The sequence below is a fragment of the Myxocyprinus asiaticus genome, chromosome 2, assembly GCF_019703515.2.
Source record: "Myxocyprinus asiaticus isolate MX2 ecotype Aquarium Trade chromosome 2, UBuf_Myxa_2, whole genome shotgun sequence".
Taxonomy (NCBI): domain Eukaryota; kingdom Metazoa; phylum Chordata; class Actinopteri; order Cypriniformes; family Catostomidae; genus Myxocyprinus; species Myxocyprinus asiaticus.
The window spans coordinates 7004305-7016399 of record NC_059345.1 but is presented as its reverse complement, the minus strand read 5'-3'; the positions used below and the strand labels follow the sequence as shown (position 1 = coordinate 7016399).

General features: G+C 37.6%; 1 protein-coding gene across 1 annotated transcript in view; it reads left to right on the top strand.

Annotated features, from left to right (window-relative positions):
• myo9aa (myosin IXAa) overlaps positions 1–12095 on the top strand; it is a 213752-nt gene that overhangs the window by 45938 nt on the left and 155719 nt on the right. The window contains exon 2 of the mRNA XM_051647761.1: positions 355–1273. Within this exon, the coding sequence (XP_051503721.1) occupies positions 431–1273 (843 nt within the window). The 5' untranslated portion in view covers positions 355–430. The remainder of the gene's footprint in view (positions 1–354; positions 1274–12095) is intronic.

Below are 12095 nucleotides of genomic sequence, written 5' to 3'. Positions count from 1 at the left end.
AACATAAACAATGGCAAAACATCCATTGTTAAACTCTCATTCATGGTAAACATATTGCATTGTTACTATGACAATTAATGTGGACATGCTAGCAAAAGTGACTGCAGTCTGAATAGAAAAAACATATATCTTATAGTTTTCTTGCAGAAAAATTTATTAATAAGACTTTACATTCAAGAAATCCACAGGACTAAAAGTGCCCAAAGTTGAAGAAGCAACCATATACTATATATCGGGGTTATAAAGGCTGTCGGCCACCATGCTCTTTAGATATCAGTATTGGCCACTGGAAAACCCTTATCAATCAACCACTAATATTTACCCTGTTTCTTCTGTTCCCTCTTTCTCTGGCAGTTGTAATGTCTTGAAGCAGTGTCCGGCCCTTTGTGAAGGATGCGCCGTGAGTGCTGATGGAAACTGCTGCTCCAATATGAGTGTTCATGATGTTGGTGGGAGACGACGGTTTGAAGATTCTGAGTTCACCCTGCGCATCTACCCCGGGGTCATCGCAGAGGGTACCATCTACTGCCCAGTCACTGCCCGCAAGATCACCTCAGCCGCAGAAGTCATTGAGCAAGTCATCAACCGGCTGCAGCTAGACCGGACGAAATGCTACGTTCTGGCGGAAGTGAAGGAATTTGGTGGGGAAGAATGGATCCTCAACCCGACCGACTGTCCCGTCCAGCGGATGATGCTGTGGCCTCGCATGGCCCTGGAAAACCGCTTCAGCAGCGAGGACTACCGTTTCCTGCTGCGCGAGAAGAACCTCGATGGCTCCATCCACTACGGCAATTTACAGATGTGGCTTCAAGTCACGGAGGAACGACGGCGCATGGTGGAACGTGGCTTTCTGCCGCAACCCTTACCGAAGGACTTTGATGACCTTTGTAACTTGCCAGACCTCAATGAGAAGACCTTGCTGGACAATTTGCGTAGTCGCTTCAAGCAAGAGAAGATCTATACCTATGTAGGGAGCATCCTCATAGTTATCAACCCCTTTAAGTTTTTGCCCATTTATAACCCCAAATATGTCAAGATGTATGATAATCATCAGCTGGGGAAGCTGGAACCGCACATTTATGCGGTGGCGGACGTGGCCTATCACGCTATGCTGCAGCGCAGGCAAAATCAATGCATTGTCATTTCTGGCGAGAGTGGCTCGGGCAAGACCCAGAGCACCAACTTCCTCATCCACCATCTCACAGCTCTCAGCCAGAAGGGCTTTGCTAGTGGAGTGGAGCAGATAATTCTGGGTGCTGGACCAGTGCTGGAGGTAAGCTGAACTAAAAATGGTTTTGGTGGCCATTACAGGTGCAATGAACATCTGTTTCATGGATGTCATCTGAAAACCTTTAAACCCCTAATGTTTTATTCATCCCAAGTTTTATAGGTTTGCTGCCAAAGTGTATTTCCATACTTTAGGTAATCCAAAGTGCTACTTTTTACTGCTTTATTCAGATGAAACACTTTCTTACACGTGTACTAACCAGGTGTGATGAGATACAGCAACAAATCCTATCTCCTCCACGTTAAATTAAGTTTTTGTTGTAACCAGCTGCAACAAGATTTTGTAAGTGGCTTGGTTTCCACTTCTGTTGTTGTGCTGGGTAGCCTAGCTCACAATGAAATCATATTGGTTCAAAGTCCAGCTCCACATGTGTTTCATTCTTCTCGAAAAGTTAGAATTTCAAACTTCATACTTGGGGAAAAATGCAATAGAACTGCACTTGAAGTAGGATTTCCAACTTGGAAACTTGTGCAAAAATCCAAACCAATTGGCACACATAGATTTTTGCCCATTATCTGCGTTCTTATCCATTGTGTGCACGACTGTTTAAGTTTTGAAGTAAAAAATGGAGAATAATCTAATTATTTCAAATCTCATGTACACACAGGTTTCTTAGGTTGTTGGTTTTCTTGAATAAGCTGATTTTTGATAGTTATAAGCGTTTTGTTTCCTCATGTCATTTTCCAAGCATTGAGCAATGGAATGCATTTACAGTCCGAGCTGAGATATCAAATAGGAATATCCCACATTTGACTTTGAATGGAAAACAGCTAAGTTGTATATTAAAGGAATGTTCATGGTTTAATACAAGTTAAGCTTAACCTGTTGATGTGCATGCCCCCCCCCCCTCACCCCAGAACTGATGTCACTTTGCTTAAATTAGTTCACATTTACTATATAGTCTAGTCAAAAAAGAGTTAATAATGTTGACAAATAATTAAGATGTATAATTTGTCAATATTATGAACAGTTTTGAACAGCACACTATATAGTAAATGTGAACTCATTTAAGCAAAGTAAAGTCAAACCCATGGGTGGGGTCAATGAGCTGAAATGTATAACTTTTTCTGTGTTAAAAATACTTTCTCTTATCCCAGCATAATATGCAGAGGCTACTGTAAGCAAGCAATTTGTAGGTTCATTTTCTCGATAACTGGAAATACTGTCTCTGTGGTTTCCTCTGTTTGTTTCCTCTGTTTGTTTGAGCGACCCATCCATACCGACATAATAACATTGACTCATCCAGTGGTGCGAGTTGAATGCGGGACTATCTGTTTGTTGATCAACAGCATATGGGTGGCGTATTCAGAAAGCTTTTTGAAAACAAACGTTTAGCATTTGTAACAATGTTGATGACCACAAAAATTATTTTGACTTGTACCTCATTTATATATATATATATATATATATATATATATATATATATATATATATATATATATATATATATATATATATATAAATGTGTATTTCAACATTCATGGACTGGCTGCATTCACTTAAGCTCCTTACTGTTACCGCAAGTTTTGCTGATTTGTTTTATAAATGGCTGTGATTTTTGTCACTTAACCTTGTCGCAGAGAGGATAAAAAAAAATCAGACCTACTTGATGCTTGATTACTTGAAACTTGTTGTATCACACCTGATTTAGACATGTTACTACTTTTGCTGTGTGTGTAATGGGCCAGATTTGCCCTGGTTCATCTCTGAATCCTGATGCATTACCTTTTGAGTTTTGAATGAGAAATCAGCTGTTACTCAACATTGCACTTACAATAAGCAGAGTTATTGTGTTGTGTTTGTGGGTTAGTCACATTCTTTCATGTGCTATGTGACCTACATAATGCCCTAGAAGAATAGCTTAGCAAGTCATACACAGTATATGTAAGACACAATGTAACAGAAAGAAAGAAGCATTGAGTTTAAAGCTGGTTTTGTGGATTCCAGTGATGCCAGTAATTCCTCTCTGCCTTTGTCACAGAGGAAGCGCAAGATGCTGTTTTGATAACATTATTGCAGATACTGTGCTTGGAGTCACAGAACAGGTATTGCTTCAATGTTGTTTGGTGTCATAATGTAAGGTTCTTGTGTTTAAGGTTTACCTTTGGGCTCTTTTACTGGAATGGTGGAAGTGTTAAAGATTCTTTTCAAAGGAATTCATTTGTAAATATTAATAAATCAATAAGCCATGAGAGGCTATGGTAAAATAACTAACGTATAGCCTCTCACAGCTATTTGCTTTTAATAAAAGTGAATTAGCGCTCTGCCTGCTGTAATCTGCTACAAACAGAGCATGCGATGCTCATGATGGTGTTTGCCGTGTATGAGCCAACGATCTCTAAAAGATAGGAGAAATTTGTGTCACAAAACTATATCATACTCATTAAATTGCAGCTTTTGCTGTTAAATAATTTCACTATTGACGTGATTTAAATTTGTGTGCTGATTGTTTACATAATGACATTAGTACATCCGATGTTATCGGTTTTTGGTTGCAGAGCATTTTTACGAGCACGAGCATAAGTACATGAGCGCGTTATCGCACCCGGTTTCGATGTCGGGATCGGGACATCCCTACTACTTACATATTTGCATATATGTGAAAAATGTGCTATAACATTAAAATAAATTGTTTCAATACTTATAATCAACTATTTTAATTCAATATTTTTATATTGAATTTTTTTTTATTTGATTACGTCATTCGCAGTCAGTAGCGGTTCTAGCTTGTATGGCACCCTGGGTGAAACCCGCTTCAACACGCCCCCAAAGTTGTTGACCGGGGAGGGTGACGCTGACGCCCCCCCACAAGATGCCACCCTGGGCAATTGCCCATGTTGCCCATGCCTAATCCGCCACTGTTCTCAGTGCATCATGGGAGTGTAGTTCATTGCCTCATTAAAAACGTTAAGTACACAGTCTTTTTGTCTAATTTTCAAATAATCTTTTTGCTTCAAATCAAATTTTATAAAGTGAAGATTCACTTTGAAGCTGGTTCATTTGATTCATGGCTTAGAACTCTTTTATAAAGAATTTTATGATATCCCAGTGGAAAAAATATATGGGAAAAATACTTCCGGAACCGAGATGGCTGAAAAATTGGGCAGGCACTGTTGCACTCTATTGTTAGCCTAATGTACTGGAAAGTACTGTACATTGTTTTATTAAAATGGAAACTCAGAAAAAGAACATAATCTGATTTTTATTGTTTTTTTTTTTTAATTAAAATTTTTTATTTGATAAATCCATTTTATCTGTAACCTTTTGAATAGCCATCTACATGCTTGCCAAAAGGCTAATGTTTAAGCATATGGGTTAATATCCAACCATCTGTCTCAATAGAGTGGCTCTTCAGTAGAGAGGATGGGCTGTAATTGTTTGCAGAGTGAGATTGTGTATCTGCTCATTACTGATTAATGCGGAGAGTGTGGAGCATCCAGACCTCTCTTCCTCTTTACTCACTTGAAGGTGAAGCATCTGTCACTCTTTCTAATGAATGCCCGGCTACTCTACATGCACACACACACTTTGTACCCAATGCTCTATATGTGCAAGTGAGTTAGGTCTGGTGTACAAGTGGGTGATATTATTCAGAATTTGCTTTTATTGCTCAAAAGAGGAGTTTGTACGTTTTTATTAGTGGTGTTTGCTAAGGCAGGGTTAGGCACTTTTTCAGCCTTCTTGGTTCCGGACTTATTTTTCCCATTTATGTTTTCCATTGAGATTTCATAAAGTCCTTCATAAGAGTTCTAAGCCATGAACCAAATCAGTCAGCTCCGAGGTGAATCACAACATTACAAACTTTGATTTGAAGCAAAACATAATTTGAAAATTGGACAAAAGACAAAGGTACAAGACTGCGTACTTGAGGCCTGAGTATACTTCGGTTGTCCGCGTTGCTGATTGCTCTGCACACAGTATGCGTGACACAAATTTCATCATCAGCACAGTCCACGTGGACTGTCCGCGCACATCCCACAGTTCTCGTCTACATGCAACACTGGCGCCTGCGCCTGCCGTTGACTGTATTAAAAGAGATCACATTGCAGACATAGTGCAAATGTGTTGAACGCATTTGTATTCGCTCATGGTCAAAAGAGTATACTTTCAAAGGCAAGGCAGTTGACCGGGCGTGATCCGATCCGGAATGCAGAAAAACGAAATAAACACAGACCTTTAATGTCTTTCATGAGGACTTGAACTACAATCTTACGAAGCATTGCGAATGACGTAATAAAATCAATAGTTTCCCATCTTTTTTCATTTAAAGTTGATTATAAATAAAGAAACACGATATTTTAAGTTTATCGCAAAATATTCAGATATATAAACACATATAGAAGTAATTTGAGTGTGTAGGGAGGCCGACTTGATTGCGTCGTGGGAGTGGGTGGCTGCTGTAGAGCTCATTTGGTGCACTTTGTTTGCTATTATTCTCTGATAGGGAATTGTTTTTTTTTCTCTCTTAAGGATCATGGGTGAAGTTCTGTAGTTCTTGACCAGAAATTGCACGTTTAAACACATTTTTTAAAAAAGGAAGTTAAAATAACATGGACTGATGACTTCAGCAGAAGCATACACCAATGATTAACAAGCTCTCTGAGCTCACTGTAGGTCTGTCTTTAAAGGTTTATAAGTTATTGTTTAAAGATGTCAGTAAGATAGCTCTTCCTATATATAAGTGGGCGGTTTTTCACCAGAATAAGCAGCAGTATGGAACAGACCTTTTGCGGTTTATTCAAAGGTCCGTCTATGCAAGAGTAATGCACATATTACAGTGGGAAATGGTAATGAACTGTTGCCTGGTAGTAACACATACGCAACTTTCCTTTTCATTAGTAGGCTTTTGTTGTGAGTTATAATCCTCGCTGAAGTTTAACATTTCTGCTCGAGTGAGAATATCAGTTTCAAAGGCTCATCTCGTGCTGGCATTCTGCCAGAGCAGTAGCTTTGATAGTTGGGAGTCACTGTTATGAGTTGGCTAATATGTGCTGAGGATTATTCATGCTTAAAAACCTACTGCTGTGGTATTGAAAGGGCTGTTGACTCTGTGCTTGGGATTTTAGAGCTGCTGGTGGTATTTTTATCATGACAGTATTTCATTGTAACTGATAAGATGGTTAGGAAAGACTGCAGTCTAATTATCCACAAATTACAGTTGAAGCCACACAATTTAATGAATCATCTCAAGGAACCTTCTGAATTCTTTATAGTTTTGTTCGATGGACATTTTGACAGAGTAAACATTTGTGCAACTTTAGCACCTAACTAAGCCTCTTTTACTTATTTTGGAATTTGATATCAACCATTAATATTTCACGATTCTGATACCACAGCAAAAACTAATATTCTAACACTTGTAGGGCTGAACGTTTTGGACAAAAAAACCTCCCCTTTTCTCCCCAATTTGCCCAATTCCCAATTCGCTCTAAGTCCTCATGGTGGCGTAGTGACTCGCCTCAATCCTGGTGGTGGAGGACGAATCTCAGTTGCCTCCGTGTCTGAGACCGTCAATCCACGCATCTTATCACGTGGCTTGTTGAGCGCGTTACCGCGGAGACATAGCGCATGTGGAGGCTCACGCTATTCTCCGCGGCATCCACGCACAACCCTCCGCGAGAACCACATTATAGCAACCACGAGGAGGTTACCCCTTGTGACTCTACCCTCCCTAGCAACTGGGCCAATTTGGTTGCTTAGGAGACCAGGCTGGAGTCACTCAGCACGCCCTGGATTCGAACTCACAACTCCAGGGGTGGTAGTCAGCGTCTTTACTCGCTGAGCTACCCAGGCCCCCCAGTAATTTATTTCTTTAACAGTTTCTTAACTTACTATGCAGTCTCGGTTAACCCTCAAGCCTTTATTTCGGAGGAAGCTTTTATTTTGAAAAATGAAGGGACAGAAATGTATGTTGTTTGAAGTTCAGTTGACAACAGCCTTTTAATGCAGTGAAATGCTCTCATCTGCCTTGCTGTCAACAAAAACCCACTCTCATGGGGTTATTTTAAATGAGTATAGTAAATTGTAGCGGCCAAAAATAGAGGTACATGAAATTACACAGATTTGCAACTAAAGTAAATCTGGGGCGCTCAGTGCACGTTAGCACTCCGAACTGAACTCGAAGCACATCTGTCACTCAGGGCACCAGATAGATAGAGTTTGTGTGTATGGAGAACAGAACCACTCTGAAACCACATGTTTTATACAATGATCCCATTTACATGTATTTAAGAAAGCACTACACACTACAAACAAAACAGCCGTGCACATAGGCGCAGCACAGCGGGCAGCGCATTGAGACTATTTATTTATTTAATGAAATTGCAGACCTAGCGGTTTGAAAAAAAAAAAAAATAGCACAATATTTTTTCATATCGTTCGATATCAGTATTTATCACAATATACATTTTATACCATTAATGGGGGCGATACTGCATTCCACATGTTTTTTAGACCTCAAGAATGAATTAAACATAACTTGTTTGTTTATAAGTAAACTCTAGAGGGTAAGCTACCTTTTAAAATACATTCAGTTCAGGATTTAATCCTACATAAGGTATGTGACCTCTTTCTGATGAAATTTCGCCAATTTCATCATCTTCAGCTGACATTTGACTCCACTGAAAGAGATTGTGATGCTCCACAATCCAGTTCAGGAGGTGGCGGTAATGAACCAAAAGCTGGATTGTTAACTGCCAATAAACATCGCAAAAAAAAGAAACACTTTCTTGCCTGTGAAAGCGCTATGGATCATGAAAAAGCGTTTAACTAGTACATAAATACACAGTAATGGTGTTGATGTTAGAATTGTTGTTGTGTTCAGTCGATAGCTGTTGTCATTGCTGTCGATTTTAAATTAGCCAGATAGCTAGCTGCTAGCTAGCAGTTACCTAGCCTCATTGCCGATTTCTATGACAGCAGGGCTGCCTGCTAATACTTCCTAACCGGCTGATTTCATGACTATGATTCAGTTAGCTAGTTGTGTGTATAACTTTGCCAAATAGCTGCATTTTTTAAGGAAACATTCCTGATCTGATCGTCTAGATGTAGAACGTAGGCAAAATATCGAAAAGTACTCAAAAGTTTATCATCGATCTCTAAGTTGGGTTTGGGATTTTAGATTGTAGACTGCAAAGACTGGCCACTGTAACATCAGCGTCTGGTAAGATACACCATAATTTTTCTGCTCAATTACGCAATGTTAATATTATATTTATTATTTCACTGGGTTTATCATAAGCAGCCACTTCTACAAACTCATGCGAATTTATAATGTGTAATTAATAAATTACAATTAAATCACAAAAAATAAATAATGAATTATTGAAAATAACTTTTTATAATGATGTCATTTTACATTTAAACTGAAGTCTAAAAGATATGTTAATTTTATCACCTAAATTACCACATCTAGAAATCAGACACTCCCACCTCGTACGAATCAGTACATTAAATCTCAGACGTCGGGTGATAATAATTGGACCTCAAATGTTGTATAAGGCTTTAGAAGTATTTGGTACAAAGTACTATGTTATAAAGTAGCTAAAAGTGTCTCTCTTGTCGCTTGTCTTCGTTCTTTACATTCAAATTTTCACAATGGTCCTTTTTGTTATAATGGTTTTCTTTGTAGTTTTTTCTATAAAGGATGTTTTAAAGTAGCTAAAAAGTTTCTCTTTTGTTGCTTGTCTTTTCACAGTAGTATTTTGTTCTGGTTTCTTTAGAAGTATTTGGTACAAAGTACTAAAAAGTAGCTAAAAGTTGATCTTAAGTTGCTTGATTCTTTTCGTCCTTTTTTTACATTGAAGTTTTCACAATGTCGAAATGAGCTTAAGCCTTAGCACAGTGCTCAGCTCTGTCGTTTACTATGGTTTTTAAGGTGTTTGTTCGTGTGCCGGTGTGTGTGAGGTAAGTTTCTCTGGGAGTTTTGGCAGGTTACTTTGGTTTGTTTCCAGGCTCAAGTTGGGTTTGGGATTTTTTCAGTCCAAGAGAAACATTCCTGCTCGAGCCATCTTAAAGTCAGCCCAGGACACAGCATGACTGTTCCTCCTCACCACACTCTAATGAATCTTTAATACCTACTGTCATTATTTTTTATTTTTATTTTGTTGTATTTGCACAACACAACAAAAGACAAAAAGTTTTAACATTGTGCAGGAGAGGTTTGAAGCCAAAATGGCTTAAAGAGATACCTCCCCTATAAAAAACAATAAACGTACAAAATAAAATTTTTTAAAAAAAAATGTGCAGCTTCAAAGTATCATGTCTAAGCTGCAATACAAAGATGATTGAAGTACCATTTACACAAGAATTTCTGTTTGAGATCGAAGCAGAAATAATTATATAGAAGTAAAATCTCCTAAATTTAAATACATAACAATGAAATCCATAAAAGTTATGAATATTCGTTAGAGTCCTTTTCAGGTGTTTCTTAAATAAAGATAATGTAGATGCAGATATATAATGAGGGTAGATTTTTCCAAAGAGAAGGTCCTCTGTATTTCAGTGAAAATTGATTTAGATGTAAGTCCTTAGAGTGTCTTGTGATATAAAAGTGAATGTCAGAGGAGCACTTAAAAAAAGAAATTCTGAAAAACACTAGGCAAATCACGAGGTAGTCTTACATATTTATACATAAAAACAAGTCTGGTATACAATGGCAGCCAAAGGTTTAGAATAATGTACAGATTTTGCTGTTTCGAAAGGAAATTGGTACTTTAATTCACCAAAGTGGCATTCAACTGATCACAAAGTATAGTCCGGACATTACTGATGTAAAAAAACAGCACCATCACTATTTGAAAAAAGTCATTTTTGATCAAATCTAGACAGGCCCCATTTCCAGCAGCCATCACTCCAACACCTTATCCTTGAGTACTCATGATAAATTGATCATTTGGTACTAGAAAATCACTTGCCATTATATCAAACACTGTTGAAAGCTATTTGGTTTGTTAAATGAAGCTTAACATTGTCTTTGTGTTTATTGTTGAGTTGCCACAGTATGCAATAGACTGGCATGTCTTAAGGTCAATATTAGGTCAAAAATGGCAAAAAATAACCAGCTTTCTCTAGAAACTCATCAGTCAATCATTGTTTTGAGGAATGAAGGCTATACAATGCTTGAAATTGCCAAAAAAAACTGAAGATTTCATACAAAGGTGTACACTACAGTCTTCAAAGACAAAGGACAACTGGCTCTAACAAGGACAGAAAGAGATGTGGAAGGCCAGATGTACAACTACACAAGAGGATAAGTACATCAGAGTCTCTAGTTTGAGAAATAGACGCCTCACATGTCCTCAGCTGACAGCTTCATTGAATTCTACCCGTTCAACACCAGTTTCATGTACAACAGTAAAGAGAAGACTCAGGGGTGCAGGCCTTATGGGAAGAATTGCAAAGAAAAAGCTACTTTTGAAACAGAAAATCAAAAAGAAAATGTTAGAGTGGGCAAAGAAACACAGACATTGGACAACAGATAATTGGAAAAGAGTGTTCTGGATCTTAACCCCATTGAGCTTTTGTGGGATCAGCTAGACTGTAAGGTGCGTGAGAAGTGCCCGACAAGACAGTCACATCTATGGCAAGTGCTACAGGAAGCGTGGGGTGAAATGCCACCTGAGTATCTGGACAAACTGACAGCTAGAATGCCAAGGATCAAGAAGTTCTGAATTTTTTTTCCAAATTGTAATAGTAATGTTTCACGTTATTAATGTCCTGACTATACATTGTGATCAGCTGAATGCCACTTTGGTGAATAAAAGCACCAATTTCTTTCCATAAGAGCAAAATCTGTACATTATTCCAAACTTTTGGCCGCCAGTGTATATTAACATTAAAAATGTATAGTAGTTTATATTTTCTGAATAGAGGAGCAGATGAGTCGCATCTTTTGCAAAACTAATCATCTCAAAAATTTCTTTTGGATGAGGAAAATCTTATTGAGGTAAGTAGGACATGTAGCTGCCCAAACAATATTACAATAGATAATATATGGATAAATTAAGCTGTAGAGAATTAAAATGCAAGAATGATTAAATGATGAACAAACTCTACTTAGAATACCAATTGACTTCATAGTCTTTTTACAAATCAGTTCAATATGGTATTTCTATGTTAATTTATTGTCTACTGTCACTCCTAGGAATTTAATATAAGGACCCTGAGTTATTTTAATGTTGTCTATGAATAATTTGGCTTTATCTTTTAAATACTTTGTATTTTTATTACAAAATATCATAAAATTAGATCTTTTATATTAAGAGAAAGTTTGGAGATAGATGATAGCTCTTCATTTTCTTCTCGAATCAGTGTAATAAAGTTTTCATGTGAAACAACAAGACATAGATAAATAAAAGACAGCAAATAAAAGAGGAAGTACATTATTGCAGACCCTTGGTAGGTCATTCATATAAATAAAAAACAATAGAGGTCCAAGGATGGATCCCTGAGGAACTCCGCGAAGTAGCTTAGCTTTATTTGAGTTATGCTTATTTATAGATACATTCTCTGTCCTTTTATATAATCAACTAGCCATTTTAGAGCAACATCATGAAAGCTATATATTTGCAGTTTTGTAATTAGGACGTTGTGATCAACAGTGTCAAAGGCCTTTTACAAGTCTAAAAATCTAAGGCTGTGGAAATTTGATAAGCTGTAAAAGAGCCATTCAGTTGACATTTTTTTCCGAAATCCATATTGGTGGCAATACTGCTCAAAATTGCTCTCATCCATATGTTTTTTTTTTTTATTCTTGAATATACTAGTTTTTCAAGAACTTTATGGTAAAGTATTTTACTATGGTAAA